Source organism: Pseudophryne corroboree, chromosome 5 (assembly GCF_028390025.1).
Source record: "Pseudophryne corroboree isolate aPseCor3 chromosome 5, aPseCor3.hap2, whole genome shotgun sequence".
NCBI classification, from domain to species: domain Eukaryota; kingdom Metazoa; phylum Chordata; class Amphibia; order Anura; family Myobatrachidae; genus Pseudophryne; species Pseudophryne corroboree.
Window position 1 is genome coordinate 287894034 of NC_086448.1, and position 18838 is coordinate 287912871.

Genomic DNA, 18838 nt, shown 5'->3' on the forward strand with positions numbered 1-18838 from the left:
AGTTATAAAGTACCAGCCACTCAGCTCCCAACTGCTGTTGTGTATGAAAAATGCCAGTTAAGAGCTGATTGGTTAGTAGATTATCTCTCTCCACGGCTTAGTAAATCTGCCCACTCCCACACGGTTCCGGTAGGAATGGTCGGCCATTGGATGACATTGGCGTGGTCGACATGGACAAATGGTCGACATGAGTTTTAAAACTTTTTTGGTGTCGTTTTCTGCGTAAAGTGACGGGGAACCCCAATTAGTGCACCGTGTCCCCTCGCGTGGCTCGATATGCTCGCCATGCTTCAGGCAAAGTGCCTCGCTCCGCTACCGCTGTTCTTGGCACAGGTTACTATTCCCAACTGTAGTCCACGTGGATCGTAAAGTATGGAAAATTTCCACAAAATATTTTTTTTTAAACGCATGTCGACCGTTTCATGTGTCAACCTTTTGTCCATGCCGACCATGTCAATGTCGACCTAACGACTGTCGACCATTACATGGTCGACCATCCAAACGGATACCCTCCCACACGTGGGGTCATTAGTGTTAATATAATGCCAGTGGGTAACAACCTTACATTGCTGTCAATATTTTTATGCCTCAATAAATTATCCCAAATCACATAATTCAGAGAAAACAGGCTAAATTGAAAACTATAATAAATTACACTATTTAAAGTTATGTAAGCTTCATAAAGAAGGGGAGTTCATAATAGACGTAGACAAACCACAAGAAAAGCAAGGTGTGTAGCCTGTTCCACAGTAGGTAGGGCATGAATAAAATGGACAATACACACCCCTAATTTGAATAGTTTTGAATATGCATAAAGAAAGCACTAAAAACAAACAATTGTAGAAGCCCTTAGGCACTCAAGGGCAGAATTATCACAATTAGTATAGTTACTTTCCAAAAAATAAATTTGTCATCTTTATTTCTCTGTGTCAGCAAGCTTATACCCCTTTTCCACTAGCTCAAAAAATACGGGTAAATGCACGGGGGCACGCATTTACCCGTGTTTTTTGCAAGTGGAAAAGGGTCCCCCCGCAAAAACCCGGATCAAGTGACCCGTGAATCCTACCCGGCTATCTACCTGGGTAGGACACGGGAATGATCCGGGTAGGGTTGTAGTGTAAACAGAGCCGTGTCGATGCGACACGGCTCCCGTTTACATTGTATGGAAGGGCGGCGCTGGGAGATCATGTGATCTCCCAGCGCCATCCCTGCCGCGTCACTAGAAGCGTCACCAACCCGGCAATATGCCGAGTTGGTGACTGCTGATGGGAAAGGGGCTGAGCACGGGTCGCAGCAAGGCAGCTTCCGTGTCAGGCTCCCGGCTGCGACCCGTGCTCGCAGGTGGAAAAGGGGTATTAGACACAGCATATAATTATAGTGAAGACGACACGTCACATGTGATAAATATGACTGCAATTAATGACTACAATTACACATAGAGAGAGGGGTGACAGAGTTTACTGCCTGTCATCTGAACCTTAACACTCTGAAGGTTAAAATAAGCATTAAAAGAAATGCAGACACCATGAGTGGAAATTCTGACTAGAATAAGTGCTCTAGATACTAGGTGACTACGCTGGGGCTCATACAGAGAGTGTATGTAGCATTATATCACTCTACACATGCTCAGGATGTACAAGCATCCCCTGCAGATGAGCACACTTCTGACTTACAACTATGTACAACTGGGGAGGCAGAACAGGGGAGAGAATAGGAAGTCTAGCGGAGTACAGTAAAGATGTGTTTAGGGGCAACAGGGGTGCTGTTGTAAAATTACTTCCTATCCTAAACCCCCCGCCCCCCCTCCTTGGATAATTTTCCCCTCCCCCATAGGAATTTATACCCCTTCCCAATACGCAGAGCGCGGCAGAGCTTGTGTTAGGGGAGTGCGCAGTAAATTCTGTGGGGCTGATGGGCAATACATTTTTTGGGACTCCTATCAATAAAATTATCCTAATTAAATACTACTTTTAAATCTAAAATCAGTTATTACAGTCATTCTTTTTTTTTAATGATATTAATATACAGTAGACTAGAGTCATAGAAGCTACTCAAAACTCACATTTACTAAATTGTGCAGTGTGCACTGAGGCACCGCACCAACGCTTTGTCAGTCAGAAAACTCAAAAGGGGAAGATTCAAATGTTTGAAAAGTCGGTTGGATGTCTGTTTTTTCCTGTCTATTTGATAGGAAAAAACAGACTCCCAGCTGACTTTTCAAACATTTGAATCTCCCCCACAGGCTGCACCACAGGGTGGTCCAGGGACCCGACAAATCCAATTGCCGCTGAGGCGGAAATGTAAAATGGCACCTAATTCATCTCCTTCACCTGACTTCAGCATAGTAGTGGGTGGTTCTGGGACAGACAATGCCTTGCGGGATTTGACTTCCCACAAAACTGACCTGTGTAGTGCGAGCCTGGAGCTCCTCGGCAGGCAAAGAGGGGGAGAACGGAGACACAGCTAAATGCTGTGCTCCGATTTTATTAGCAGTGCTGATGACTGATTCGGGGGACAGTGTGTGGGTGCCCCTAATGTGTGGGAGCCCCGGGAAGAGCACCCCTGTTGCCCCTCCTATAATCTGACCCTGGTTGACTCCATAATGCCAGCGCTTCACAATAAATTGACAGGCTACAGCCTCAAATTCTCATTCATCCTCCCCAAAAGGTCCCAATTGTGTCTAGGTGATCGATGCACTTTAAACTGTAATATGTCAACTCTACCACCAGTTTTTCAATATGAATAGTATACCCAGCTCCAGATGTTAGTAACACTAGATTACACTGATGGTGATACTAGTACATTCACTAAGCAAACATAAGATACACTTACCAAAGACAAATCAAAGTCCTCTTTATACAGATAACGTAACTACATGGATTAGAGCTAAAGTGAGCTTGACTTCTGTGCACATTCCGCAGTACACAGAACACTGAAGGCACTGCCATAAGCACAGGCTTTGTGTACAGTAATCACTGTTTGTTTTGGAACGTAACAATATAAGAATTTGGCATACTTAAATAATCCGGATTATTCTTGCGAAGCAAGAAAATAAAGTTGTTCAAGTCAATTGCAATTCACGTTCTGTGGGAAGCAGCATCAGAACATATAGTATAACTGAAATAATACATTATTTTTCTTTATGATCGCCTTTACTATAACATAGTTGCTACTGTCTTTAATTGTCAGACAGACCCAGATTTTAAAGACTTGTTCCTAAAATGTTATGTTTATATATTGTTTTTGTTGAACATTTTATTAAATGGTTGGCATACAGAATACAACTGGGCCTCAAATATAAAAATATGCAAACAAGTTTAGGACAGACCAGCAGTCAAGTATAGTATATATTTTTTAAACGTTGGCAATAATGTAAATATACAATGCCCAGAAGGGAAGAGAGAAAGAAGATCTGCATATGTATGCCCTTATTTATCAATGAGTGATACATTTCACTGTGAGTGATAAATTGCACCAGCCAATCAGCTCCTAACTGCCATGTTACAGACGGTTTGAAAAAATAGGATTTTAATACCTACCGGTAAATCCTTTTCTCTTAGTCCGTAGAGGATGCGGAGGACCCCGCAAGGAACATGGGGTACAGACGGGATCCGCAGGAGACATGGGAACACTAAGACTTTGAATGGGTGTGAACTGGCTCCTCCCTCTATGCCCCTCCTCCAGACCTCAGTTAGAAAACTGTGCCCAGGGAGACGGACATTTCGAGGAAAGAATTTATTGATAAACACGGTGAGTGCTATACCAGCTCACACTACGAACATACCGCAGAACGTGGCATTCAATAGAATACCAGCCAACGGCATGAAAAATACACAGCCACATGCTGAGAGAATATGCAACACAACCAGCGTGTCAACACCACCAATAATAAAACCACCGCCTGCCAAGGCAAGCACCACGTCAGCAACAGGCTGACAGAAAGAAACACCACAAGAGTGTAACCATAACCAAGAAACTGCAGACACAGTACGCACTGGGACGGGCGCCCAGCATCCTCAACGGACTAAGAGAAAAGGATTTACCGGTAGGTATTAAAATCCTATTTTCTCAGACGTCCTTGAGGATGCTGGGCACTCCGTAAGGACCATGGGGTTTATACTAGTGATGAGCGGATTCGGTTTTACTCGGTTCTCAAAACCGAATCTTATTGGCTATCCAAAACACGTGACATCAGTGAGCCAATAAGATTCGGTTTTGAGAACCGAGTAAAACCGAATCCGCTCATCACTAGTTTATACCAAAGCTCCAGACCGGGCGGGAAAGTACGGACGACTCTGCAGCACCGATTGAGCAAACATTAGGTCCCCAGCAGCCAGGGTATCAAACACGTAGAGCTTAGCAAAAGAGATTGAACCCGACCAAGTAGCCGCTCGGCCAAGTTGAACCGCCGAGACTCCTCGGGCATCCGCCCAAGAAGAGACAATCTTTCTAGGAGAATGGGTCTCCACCAACAACGGTAACGGCAAACCAGCCGTAGAACGATCACGCCGAATCGAATCACAGATCCAGCGTATAACAGACTACATAGACGCAGGTGCCCCAATCATGCTGGGAGCATACGGACAAACAGAGCCTCTGTTTCCCCAACCTGAGCAAAAATGGTGACAAATTAGTCAAAGCCCCGACTACATCGAGAGTGCTTAAATCAGCCAATGCTTAAGTAACCACAGACATCACAATAGGCTGGTTTCTGCGAAACACAGAACCAAATTCTTTGCTGAACTATTATCCGAATTCTCAATACCGCTCTATCCACATGCAGATCCAACAGGGCTCTTGTGAGACAAAGCCGCTACTTTCGACACCCGCCTTGCGGACGCCAAAGCCAGTAGCATGACCACTCTTCAAGAGACAATTTTTAACACAACCTTTTATAAAGGTTCCAAACATTGTGACATAAGAAACGTAACACCACGTCAGGGTCTCACGGTGCCAATGGGGCACAAACGGAGATTGGATGTGTAGTACTCCTTTCACGAAAGTCCAAACTTCCCGAAAGGTGGCTAATCCTTTTAAGATAATTTATAAAGCCAAGACTGCACTGAAATGGAGCCTAACTTTAGGCCTGCAACCTCAACTGCTTGCAAGGAATGGAGAAGAACGACCCAGCTGAAAATCTTCCGTAGGAGCCTTCTTGGATGCACACCAAGACATAGCTTTACGCCAACTACGGTGGTAAGGCTTTGCCGTTACTTCTTTTCTAGCCAGAAGAAGTGTGGAAACGACTTCACTGGGAATATCCATTCTGGCCACGCCGTCAAACGCAGCCACGGTAAGTTTTAATATACGCCCGGATCTTTGTAACAGTTCCTCACGTAAAAGAAGCGGCCAGAAATCTTCTATGAGTAATCATGAAAACCAGGAAACCAAGCCCTCCTTGGCTAAACCGGAACAACGAGGATCTCCTGAACCTTTGTTCTTCTTACGGTTATCACCTTCAGAAAAAGCGAAAACGGAGGGAACACACAGACCGACTTAAACGCCCAAGGTGTCACGAGGGCGTCCACTGCCATAGCTTGAGTGTCCCTTGACCTGGAACAATATCCCTGAGGCCTCTCGTTGAGGCAAGACGCCAACATGTCCAATTGAGGTACTCCTCAAAGACTTGTCACTTCTGTGAAAACTTCTCGATGACGACTGTATTTCTCCCGGAAGGAGATCTCGTCTGCAGAGGAAATCTAATTCTCTGTCGTTTACCTCCGGAGCAAAAACCACTAATATAGCGTTTACCAGTCTTTCCATCCAGCGGCAAACTTTTGCATCCTCTGCCATTGGCGCTTTTCTCCTTGTTCCGTCCTAGCGGCTTACTGACGTCACTGCTGTCAAGTCGTCCGAGCGAACTAACACGGGCAGACCACGAATAATATGTTTGTCAAAAATAGCTCCTAATTCAAGAAAGCATATTACAGACAAGCTTCCCAGCTTGACCTTTTCCTCCAGAAATACGTCCCTTGCAAGGACAAATCCCCAGCCTCGGAGATCTGCATGCATGAACACCAGGATCTAATCTTGGATCTCGAACTTCGTCCCTCTAGAAGGTGAGAACCAAGCAGACACCACAGGGGCGATGTCTTGGCCATTAGAATCATATTCCGGTGCATGTGCAGGTGAGACCCGGACCATGTTTCCAACTGGTACCTTGAAACCACTATGGCATTTGACCTGGTCACCGAAAAGGCCTCTTATGCCGCACCCATCGCATCATAACGGAACATAGTAATGGATTGTCACTGCAAATCTGATCCGACTCCAGATCCTCAGACCTCTTGCCACAGGAAAAACACAGAAAACTGCGTCGTTGGGAACAACAGCCATTCCATGTGTTGAAGAACAGTCAGAGATAAACAACGCTTTGCACCACTTGTTTCTTGACCTCGCCTTAATCAGGAGAGCGTCTCAGTACAGAATAACAATGGCTCTTATTATTGAAAGAAACCATCATACTGCCATCACTCCGGTGAATTGGCAAATACAATCCTGGATATCCAGCCCGGTAATCTGAATGCGGAAAACAATGCATTTAAACCTCTTAGTTCTTTTTTTTTTTTTTTTTTAAACAGGGGACAGCAGGACAATGCTCTGAACCTGACGCCCTCTGGTATGGCGTCGCGTACTACCTCCTCTTCCAGAGGGGAAACGCAAGATCTATTAGAAAACCAGTGAGGGGAAACATCTGTAACTCCAAACTGTTCCCCGCTAGATTATATAATTAATTTATAGGTCCTAGTCTATTTCCGGACTGACTGAAAAGTAGTAGACGAGTCCACACCGGAGTGGGGTCCAGTCAGGTAGACTCAGCACCATGTGGTGGATGTGGTAGAAACAGAAAACGACATCCGCTTCTGCGAACCTAACAAGGCTGCAGAACACTTACCTTTTCACCTTCCATCTGCACAGAAAAGGAAAAAACTAACGGTATCGAACTAGTTAAAGCGACTGCATCCCTCAAAGGAATGTGTCACCAACCGTTGTGAGGGAATCTAACTCACGAAGGTAGATTTACCAGCAGTATTCGCCGACATAGACTGAACTAAGGCATCCCCAAACAGCGGCACACCGCCCCAGGGAAAAACTCCAGTATCTCTCGGAGTCAGCCTCAGCATTCCCCCGGCCACCTCATGTATACGCACTGCAGCCTGCCGCAATGTATAGAGAAGACCCAACATAAGGAACATCCCCTATCTCTGTAGGATAATTCTATTGGATGTCCTTCTGAATATAAACACTCCCTCATGTGCATGTAATGCAAATAAGTCCAAAGAATAGAAATAAAATATCACTTAGCTTCCTGTATCCGATACTTTGTGACAGGACCCCGTGTCGACCAGGAGTTGACTTTCACAGTAATCTCTCCGCTGCGGGAAAAGAATAAACATTCGCCCTCCTTGAGAGGATGTGAGACCCACTCGTCACGGCCGACCTAGAGCTTTATCAACAGAGCGACCAGCACATGAGAAGGAATACTATTACTTCAGCATTCATTATAAATCATAAGATACATATTGTAATACACACATATCCTACCTATATATACATATAAGCGGATTATTCTGAGCCTTTGGGACCCTAGTGACATTAATGTTCTGAATGTGTATGACCATGTACTGAATTCCCCAGTTGTGGATCTACTAGGAAACATTATAGTCGACAGAAAACCTAGTATTAGTCGACAGCAGGGAGTAGTAACCAGGCAAAATAACATTCTTGCGACCCCGAGGGGTCAGAGTGAATTATACATATATAATTTTAATATCACTCCCCCATAAATATTACCATGTCTGTGCTCGAGCTACAGGCTCATGTAACCGAACCAGACAAATACATATAAATATATATACAGGTATAAGTTAGTTACAGCATGTCAATTTATACCCGGTAATAACAGTAGGTGCCGACAGGGTCACCCCCATACTACTGTGTCTCCCATACCGTGTTTACTATTAACAAGCATATCAGTACCGACCTGTTGACTCAGTATCTACAGTATCAAGTACCAAACAGGCGTCGGCGATGCCGACAGTGAACCCCAGAGGCGTTTGTGACAGAACATTCACACATGTCGACACACGTGTATAACTGACAGGGAGCACACAGAGAATATACACAACCATGATTACATGCCCATTTCCAAATCAAATAGTGTTATACATTCCTCCACATAACACTAATAGTATGTGCCCCCCCTTGTTTGTGCTGTACACGTTTTTCCGGGGACATTGAGAAAAAATGGCGCTGTAACTTGTTGTGAGGGCTAAGCCCCGCCCCTTATCGGCGCGCGGTAGCCCGCCGCTAATAATATAACCTTTGTATGCAGGCAGGGGACCATATACAGCGGCTACACACTATATATGTTGTCTGGGAGAGTCAAAATAATGTAAAACTTACTGCCCAGGGCGCCTCCCCCCCCCCCCCCCCCTGCACCGATACCAGCCGTTGGTGTGTGGGAGAAATGGCGCGCAGCGGGACCGCTGCGATATGCTGGCGGGGGTAGCGGACACGGTGCCCGGGCACCGAATAACAACTTAAGCCAGCCTAAAAAACCCTCAGTAACTTGCTGCCCAGGGTGCTCCCCCCCAGCGCCTTGCACCCTGTGAGTGCGTTGGTGTGTGGGAGCATGGATCGCAGCGCGACCGCCGCATGTTACCTCTGTTACTGAAGTCTTCTGCCGTCACTGAAGTCTTCTGTTCTTCACATACTCACCCGGATTCTTTCTTCTGGCTTCTGTGAGGGGGGTGACGGCGTGGCTCCGGGAACAAGCAGCTAGGCGAACCAAGTGATCGAACCCTCTGGAGCTAATGGTGTCCAGTAGCCTAAGAAGCAGAGCCCTTGAACTAAGCAGAAGTCCCACGATGCAGGTCTGCCTGAAAATAAAAAAACCTAACAAAGTCTTTTAGAGAAACTCAGTAGAGCTCCCCTAGTGTGTGACCAGTCTCTCCTGGGCACAAAGTCTAACGGAGGTCTGGAGGAGGGGCATAGAGGGAGGAGCCAGTTCACACCCATTCAAAGTATTATAGTGTGCCCATGTCTCCTGCGGATCCCGTCTGTACCCCATGGTCCTTACGGAGTCCCCAGCATCCTCTAGGACGTCTGAGAAATGACAGTTAGGAGCCATTTGGCTGGTGCAATTTATCACTCACCGTGAAATGTATTACTCATTGATAAATAAGGGCATTAATTATGTTCTGTTATACAGGTTCACTATAGAGAGATTAGCAACAGTGAAAACACTGGGGCAGAGATCAATTTTTAGACCAGATAAAAAGTAAATTTTGCTAAAGTACACATACAAAAGGCAATCAGTGAGGATTGATATACAGGTTGAGTATCCCATACCCAAATATTCCGAAATACGGAATATTCCGAAATACGGACTTTTTTGAGTGAGTTTGAGATAGTGAAACCTTTGTTTTTTGATGGCTCAATGTACACAAACTTTGTTTAATACACAAAGTTATTAAAAAATATTGTATTAAATGACCTTCAGGCTGCGTGTATAAGGTGTATATGAAACATAAATGAATTGTGTGAATGTACACACACTTTGTTTAATGCACAAAGTTATTAAAAATATTGGCTAAAATTACCTTCAGCCTGTGTGTATAAGGTGTTATATGGAACAGAAATGCATTCTGTGCTTAGATTTAGGTCCCATCACCATGACATCTCATTATGGTATGCAATTATTCCAAAATACGGAAAAATCCCATATCCAAAATTCCTCTGGTCCCAAGCATTTTGGATAAGGGATACTCAACCTGTATATAGATAAGGAACAACACACATAGGGGCAAATGTACGAAGCCTTGGAGAGTGATAAAGTGGAGAGAGATAAACTACCAACCAATCTGCTCCTGACTGTCATTTTTCAAACACATCCTGTAACATGGCAGTTAGGAGCTGATAGGCTTGTACATTATCTCTGTCCACAGCTTAGTACATCTTCCCCTCAATGTAAAATAGTAAGGCAGGACCAAAACATTCATCTCTCTTACTATGGAATTAATATTTAAAGGATATGATGACCTGTAACAAAACTTTCTCTGAAGATCTCTTATGACTAAAGGCCCATACACATTAGACGATGTCACTCTGTGAGCGACATCGTCTAACGTCTCCCCCTCCCGGGCCGGCCGGTCGGCGGCCGCCTGTACGCACTGAGCGATATGACCGCTCATATCGCTCAGTGACGTCACGCCCCCGCCAGCCCTGCATGAAGGTCGTGGACGACAGTCCACATCCTTCATGCATGCCCTACCGACAGCGACGATCGTTGCCGACCCGCGGGGCCGCGCATCGGTCGTCGCTGGCGGCATACACACTTAACGATATAATGAGCGACGTCGCTCAAGGAGGGGGAAAATGAGCGACGTCGCTCATTATATCGTTAAGTGTGTATGGACCTTTAGAAGAATTCACCATTACAACCATCTCCCTGGCTCCTTTTGTTGTCTAATTATAGCTAGGTATTGGTAGATGTAACAGATATGTGCTTATAAATAGCTAGACACAGATGTATGAATGAGCAGGTTCAATCTAGTTACCCAGGTGAAGATATATAAAAGCAAAGAAACATTTTATTAGCCAAATAATATGGTTAAACTCAAAATGGGTTTCATTTACATATAATGTATAGGCTTAGGTGAAGCCCTCTGGTTATTGAGAACATCACTGATCTATAACTAAAAATATATAAACAAGCATTTTACAAAAAAAAGTTTCCAAAATAGTACATGAACATATAATAAATTGGACATGTGTACTTACGGAAATACTTCAAGGTCTCTTCAATTTGTTCAGTAGTCAGGTCAATGTTGGCATCGGGAGAAATGAGTGGTGTTTGGAGCCAGTCGTCGTGGTCATACCCATAGATGGTGTCAGCTCTTAGCTTGTAATGGGGCAGCTGCTCTTCCAGTAGACTGATGATTTCAACTTCCGGAAGGTCGGTACTATTGCACACATCTGTATAAAGAAACAACTACTGTTATTAAAGTCCAATATTCAATTTGTAGTAGATCAGACCAATCATAGTTGCTAGTTAGATATTCAAGCCAATAATAACTTCTCACTTTCATTTCTGATGGCCCATACTAGAGATGGCCATCGAGGGCTCCGCCATCAATGGTCAGATTTAAACCACCAACAGAAAACCAACAATGGCTACACGTGTACAGAGCTAGATCATCGCCCACAGACCATCGATAAACCATTGATGGTCGATGGCCATCCCTAGCCCATACATATTTTCAGGAGAACGGAAGGATCATATAAGCCTGATATAGCTGAACTCCCAAGGTTGCGGGCCGGATTATGTGCTGATCATGCCTGCAGTTTTAAGGTTCAGGCCTATTTGACTGGTGAAGCTTCCTCTCTCTCCCTCCCATTTAATTAAGGTTAACGTGGTCTTTGCTGGTTATTCTAGATGGAAAAGAACAGATAATCCGCCGGGGTGCAAGTCTGTTGTTTTTTGGGGGGGTTTTAGCGCAATCCACCCCTGTTTACTAGATTTATGGGCTACAGCAACCAACCTACCCAGGTCAGCAATACCACCCCATCAGGTGGGTTAGCTGTGCTAGAAAGGGGCGTTGGATACCCTAGTTTGTGTTCATGAATGCACCATGGGCTGTCTCTGTCTACAAGCATGCCTGCCTGTTGTTATATTAGTGGTGCATTGATGTGATGCAGATTCCCGGCTGTCCTTTATTCGGCACAATACAGTTTTAATAAATATTATTCAAGATACAACTGATGTTTGTGCTAATTCATATCTCTGAGTCTGATTTTTTTATGTTAAGTTTCAACAAGATGACATGCACAGAAGGTACCCTTAAGCCATTTAAGCTAGGTAAACACTTGGCAATCACTCGGCTGATAGGGTAAATGCTCCTGATCAGCCGAGGACTGTGACCCCCCCCCCAGTGAGACCCATACACACTGTGTTACAAATAGCTCAGTGTGTATGGACTTCTATGGGATCAGGAAGTCAGCATCTAAATTATTAAATGGCACCTAAAATGCAACATCCCAAACCTACAGTTGCAGGAGCATTGTAAGCCATTTATTAGCCAACGCTTCTGAATATACATCTAGAATTTTGCTGGCCCTATACTCTTTTATCGGGTAATTGGGCCGGTGACTGTATAGGTGCGCACCCAGCTTTAGTAGCAGCTTAGTTTAGGCTCAACTTGCAGGAAGACTGAATACATTTCCTAACAACCATGTGATTCTTTTCCTGATTGGAGAAAATCATCTATAATCAAAGTCTGGATATGAGGAGGCAGACAGCAGGGTTTAGAAGGCAAATGAGCAATAAATAATGTTTCTTTTATTCTTTCTGCCATGGTATAAAAGTATGGTTTCTGTATTAGTGATTCATTAAACAACACAGAGTACATAGTAAGAATACAGATACTGCTGTACTAAATAGGTGGCAATATTTATGTCATTTTGATTTCCACCTCAAGTGGAAGAATGACTGGGTCCAGCTATGTCTCCGATGGTGGCCTTCTTACATGGAAAGTATTGCAGAATGACGTGTATAGGTACATCTATAGGTACTAACAGCTCCTTCTCTGTGTCTGCCTCCGGCACCACCTCACTCTCTCCATCCTTCCTGTTGGTGTCACTCAGGGTTCTGTCCTAGGTCCCATTCTGTTCTCCCTGTACACCTCCTTCCCTGGGTGCGCTCATTAACTCCTTTGGCCTTCAATACCACCTCCATGCTGATGACACACAACTCTACCTCTCCTCTCCTGATCGGTCTCCCTCTGTACTCTCTCAGGTTTACAGCTGCCTCTCCACCATCTCCTCCTGGATGGCTAAACGCTCTCTGAAGCTCAACATGGACAAAACTGAACTCATTATCTTCCCCCAGACAGAGCAACACCCCCTACCAATATCTCTATCACTGTTGACAACACCATCATCTCCCCCGTTCCCAAACTCCGCTGCTTGGGCGTGAATCTTGACTCCAACCTCTCCTTTGCACCCCACATCCAAGCTCTGGCGCAATCTTGTCAGTTCCAGCTACGCAACATTGCTTGCATCAGGCCATCTCTCTCCCAGAGTGCAACTAAACTTATCATCCACTCACTGGTCATCTCATAACTCGACTACTGCAATGTTCTCCTCACTGGCCTTACTTGCTCCCATCTTGTCCCCCTCCAGTCTGTCCTCAACTCCGCAGCTAGGCTTATCTTCCTCTCCCACCACTCCATATCTGCCACTACCCTTCAACAAAATCTACACTGGCTCCCATTCCCCTACAGAATCCTCTTCAAACACCTCACCCTCACATACAAGGCCATCTCTAATTCCACTGCTCCCTACATCTCCAACCTCCTCTTCCTTCATACTACCTCCCACCCCCTACGGTCGGCCAATGACCGTCGCCTCTCCTCTGCCCTGGTCACTGCTTCCCATGCTCGAGTTCAAGATTTTGCCCGTGCTGCACCCCTTCAGTGGAGCGCGGTTCCCCACTCCATTAGACTCTCCCCGACCTTGCAAAGGTTCAAACGGGCACTAAAAACCCACCCATTCATTAAAGCATACCGTCCCGATGCATTACCTAGTCCTGAGGCTGTTCATCCATCCGTCTGATTCATGCCTTGAACATCTCTGCTTTGCTTACATACTGCCATCAGGCTACCTCCCACTTGCTTGCATCTCATGTCATCAGTCTGTCGCCCCTTCCCACTAGATTGCTAGCTTTTCAGAGCAGGGCCCTCTTTCTTCTTGTTGTAAAAAGCCCTCTTCTCGACACATTTCACTCGCAGCTCTCTCCTACTCAGCGACCATCTTTGCCCGCTTTTTCTCCTGCTGGTAAAGGCTCATCTCTATCTAGGGCCGCCAGCCCCAAGTATAACGATGATTACTCCCTCGCTACTTACATCTTAGCTGTATTATGTTTTGAGAATTGTGGTGCTCTTTGTTACCTGTACTCTATTTCTGTTATTTATTTACTGTAATGCTAAGTTTTGTCTCCCTGTACTGTCCTTTGTACGGCGCTGCGAAACACCTGTGGCGTCTTATAAATAAAATGTAATAATAATAATAATAATATCTCCATGCCCAGGAAAATGTATGTTTTAGTTTCCAAGCACTGGTTTTAATGACATTTGCTTGATTGTTGCCAAAAACCCTTTTATAGGACTCCTAAGCAATTCTAGAAGACAAACACTGACACATAAGTCTACCATTTATGATCACTTTATGTCAAGCAAATTGTCCATTCACATCCCCTGGATGCAGTCAGAATGATTTTCATTTACAGTACTAGCAACAAATACAGTAGCAGTTTTTATTTTTTACCTAATAAAATCTAAAAATCTATAGGCAAATATTTTCTTTTCACCAACATGTGGCTTATATCTTGTAACGGTGATGCATACTCAGTATTTGTTTTATTTTTACAATGACTAACTACAACTACTTCCCCAGGCTGTTCAAACACTTGCTTAGGAAAGAAGCTGCAAAACAAGTCCCAGACCAACAACCAACAAGTGTCGACGCTCTGGTGGGATAGGACCAAATCGTCTCAAAGCAAAGCACAACCACGCCAATGCATTTCAATCCTCGGGAGAGGGGACAGTGCAGAAATTAAGGACAAGTATCAGATCAAGTGTTTCCGGTTTCAAAAAGTTCAACTGAATCACTTCTACAGCAGGCACTACATAGGTTGAGCCCCTCCCCAGCAGTTTACACTTGAATATGCTGACTGCCGGCTTCCATTAGGTGCCCTTTAGCCACCATTTATTTTTATTTTTTTAATCCTTCTGTCCCTCTTGGATTATGAGTTTACCAATACGGTGTAATTGCAGTTATACCTAGCCCCCTAACAGAGACACAAAAAATTTTCAAACTCAACAAACCCTATGTTGGAGGAATTGTGGACAGGGGATGCGGTTGAGAGACTGGATGTCAGGATCCTGGCAGTTGGAATACGGACGCCAGAATCCCAACACATGTCAGATTGCCGACACCAAAATCCCGACAGGGTCAGGAGGCAGACGCCAGAATCCCAATTGCAATTCAATTTATTTATTTTCATCACCAAAAACACAAAGTACAAGGCACACTAGTACAGTAAACAGCAATCACAATAGTACAAAAATATTTAGAAAAAAAAATCATCATTAAAGCACAAACTTAGTACTGTACATTCTCACTATTTAGTGCACACATAGCAGATGGAATAGTCGGTATCCCGACAGTAAGTATAGAGAGTGGCACCACCCGTGGGGGAAAAAGGGGGGGGGGTTTGTGCTAGGCTATGGAGGGCTGGGGTTAGGGTTAGGCACCACTAGGGGAAGGTTAGGGTTAGGCTGCGGAAAGGAAGGGATAGGATTATGAGGTTAGAGAAGAGGGGATAGCATACTTACCTCACCCCTGTCTGGATTTTAAAGAATGGGATACCAGCGTCTGTATTGTGACCGCAGGCATTCCTGTCCGCACGTCACACATACCGAACCCGTGCACAGATTTACCCCAAATTAAGTGGCTGTTAGATATTAGCTCCATTGTGGTAGGAGGCTCACTGATATATGCACACTGCGGTCTATATCATACCCCTTGCACTGGTTACCCATCCCCAACACCGCACAGCTTACACGCTAATACCATAACATCTAATCAGCTTCTACCTATCATTATCAAGCATGTACTTGTAAATGCTAGCTAGAATCTGACTGGTTGCTATAGGCAACCTCTCAACTCTGTAAAAGGTTTGATACATTTCTCCCTTAGTCACGTCAGGTAACTTTGGTTCCCTACTCTCCCATATCCCTGTTCCTCTTTAACAGAACACAATTCTAGATTGTAACAAATTATGACCATGACCGAGAACAATCACTTAAAAGTAAATAAGCTGAAAAATAATTTGTACTGTACTATCATATCCTCTCACCTCCCACCCCTTCATACTTTCCATACAATGGAACATTTAATAAAAAAAAAGGAACTACTGTGATCATTTTTCTTCTATAGATGGTCATAAAATGTTATATCAGATCATAAATAGCTTCATCCGTTTTTAACACATGAAACAAATGTTTCCTCATACATCTATAGTACCTTTTGTGCCCTATTGTGTGAGATGCCTGGCGTAATTCCCGTGCAGTGTAATTTTTCCTTCATTGTGCTATTTTTTTCTTACTTTTGCATCTTAGTTTGTAAGTAGTATACTATTAGTAAATTTGTAGCAAAGGAATTGGTATAGTCGCAGATAAGGCATAATAGTGAATGGTGCAGCTCACTCATATTGGACTGGTCTTTTGCTGTCTCACACAGACTTTATACTTTTTCCATCACTGTGCTACCTTTCCTCAGTTTTGTGTCTTATGGGCCCTACAGACTCAGCGATGTGCCGCCGAGCTGCCTGACCGCCGATACGGCAGACGGGCGACCCGGCGGCGGGGGGCAGTGACGGGGGGAGTGAAGTTTCTTCACTCCCCCCATCACCCGGCTCCGTAGACGTGCAGGCAAATATGGACGATCTCGTCCATATTGCCTGCATGCACAGCCGACAGGGCTCCAGCGATGAACTAGCTCGGAGCCGCGCATCATTCATCGCTGGTGCCTACACACTGCACGAAATGAACGTTATCTCGTTCATTAATGAACGAGATCGTTCATATCGTGCAATGATGTCGGCCAGTGTGTAGGGCCCATTAGTTTGTAAATAGTGTAAGCACCTAGCATTAGGGGGTATTTTGTAGCAAAGGAATTGGAATAAAGTCACATAATTATGCATGGCAAGGGTCACTCTTATCTGACCTGTCTTTTGTTGGTTTAACCTAAATTGTGTACTTTTTTCTCAGTGTAGCATCTTCAGATGCAAATAATGTACTAGGTATCTTGGACTACTGTTTTGGCACAGCTAAGTAGCAAAGTCTATGGTGCGCTAAACAGGGCTATTTGGTGGATTTGAGTATAGGTATATGTGGACACATCCGTTTCCTTTAATTTGACCGGCTCACTAAAAATCTGATCATTTATGCCACCTACGGGATAGTGAATTACCAACTCAGAAAGTGATGAATGGAATAAAAGTGCACACACGGACACAATTCATTTACATGGGTGCCAATCGTTTGTATAGGAACCCAAAAATCTCCAGTCATTCACGGTAAGGCAATGGTTACACACAAAACGTCCCTGTAGTAGACTGAACATATACTGGACATACAGAGTTAATGAAGTTTCGGTTATCCTCAGCTATATCGACTTAGCAAGTTACAAATTATACAAGGTACATATACAATACATCTTAGTAGTCAATTAATATATCGACTTTTATTTAAAAAAAACTTTCAAGCAATCAACCTATGCCGTCCATTACCCCTATTCTAATAGTTGTACCCAAAAACACCTGCATAGTTTTTTTTACATATTAAATACACTTGTTTTCCTGCCTGTTTTGTTGCTCCAACAGATAAGACAAGCTTTACACAGTTAGAAAATAGACCTATTTGTAAAGCACAGTATAGGATAATATTAAGTAACTAGTATAAAAATTGATTATTCTACCCATTTAAATTTTACGGTTATGAATTTTCATTTCTTCATTTAAATACCATTAGGACTATATATCAATTACTGCCCCCCACCCGGCCCTTCCACCACGACAGAACAACAAAACTAGAAAAGTTTAGCTTACTCATTTTGTGTGAGGATTCTGTGTTCTCTCTGTCCCCTCCTGTCTCTATTTTAGATGTCACATTTTGCCTCCAGCTGTCACGGCCACCGCCTGTCCAAAAGCAACACATGTGAGCCCTGCTGCTAGTGCCGAGGCCGGCTGTCACGTGGCCCATGAATTTACTGACTAAACATAGCTAAAACAAAGCGAGATCACTAACAGGGCCCTGCTGATCCACCATTTCACATCAACTAAAAATGGCTGCCCTTTTAGATCCTGCCAATCCCCTTCTCTAAAAATGACTAGGCCTAAGGCTAAATGCAGAATGCTGGGTGTAGAACTGTAAAAGGAGATTTATGGTAGACTTTACCATTGTTAAATCTCTTTCTGTGAGGTACACTGGATTCCACAGAGAATAACATCGGGGTGTAGAGTTGGATCTTGATCAGAGGCACCAATAGACTAAAAACTTTGACTGTTCCCAGGATGCACCGCACCGCCTCCTCTATGCACAGGAGCTCAGTTTTGTTAAACAGTCCAATGCAGTAGTAGGTAAAGATACGGTAGATGTTAGTCACATAGAACCACATTCTCACGACAGGAGACGGGACCAGCGGCTAATGCCATACAAACCCAAAGAAGCTAAGCGCATCAGGGTGGGCGCCCTGTGGAATCCAGTGTACCTCGCAGAAAGAGATTTAACAAATGGTAAGTCTACCATAAATCTGCTCTTCTGCAGCGGGGTACCCTGGTATTCCACAGGGAATAACATCGGGGATGTCCTATAGCAATTCCTCATGGAAGGGGACGCACTGTAGCGGGTATAAGAACCCGGCGTCCAAAGGATGCATCCTGGGAGGCAGAAGTATCAAAGGCATAGAACCTGATGAACGTGTTCACAGAGGACCCCATAGCCGTCTTGCACAATTGTTCTGCGGATGCGCCACGGCGAGCCGCCCAAGAAGGTCCAATAGACCGAGTTGAATGGGCTTTGATAGCAGCAGGAGCTGGGAGTGCAGCCAGTGCATAGGCTTGTGCAATCACCATTCTAATCCATCTGGTCAAAGTTTACTTGTTTGCAGGCCAGCCACGTTTGTGAAAACCAAACAGTATGAAGAGGGAATCAGACCTCCGAATGGAGGCAGTCCTCTCCACATATATACGGAGAGCCCGTACCACATCCAA

The 18838-nt window shown here is 44.4% G+C and overlaps 1 protein-coding gene across 4 annotated transcripts in view; it reads right to left on the reverse strand.

The window, feature by feature from the left end:
- Window positions 1-17747, reverse strand: part of TRAK1 (trafficking kinesin protein 1) — a 250707-nt gene extending 232960 nt beyond the window's left edge. Inside the window, exons 1-2 of one of the 4 annotated variants that reach the window (XM_063922395.1) lie at window positions 17675-17747; window positions 10786-10980 (exon numbers count right to left, since the gene is read on the reverse strand). In XM_063922395.1, the coding sequence (XP_063778465.1) occupies window positions 10786-10980; window positions 17675-17678 (199 nt within the window). In that variant the 5' untranslated portion in view covers window positions 17679-17747. Of the gene's footprint in view, window positions 1-10785; window positions 10981-17674 lie in introns of those variants that run through there. The other 3 variants (XM_063922397.1, XM_063922400.1, XM_063922399.1) reach the window with 3 other exon arrangements.
- Between the last annotated feature and the right edge of the window lie 1091 nt (window positions 17748-18838).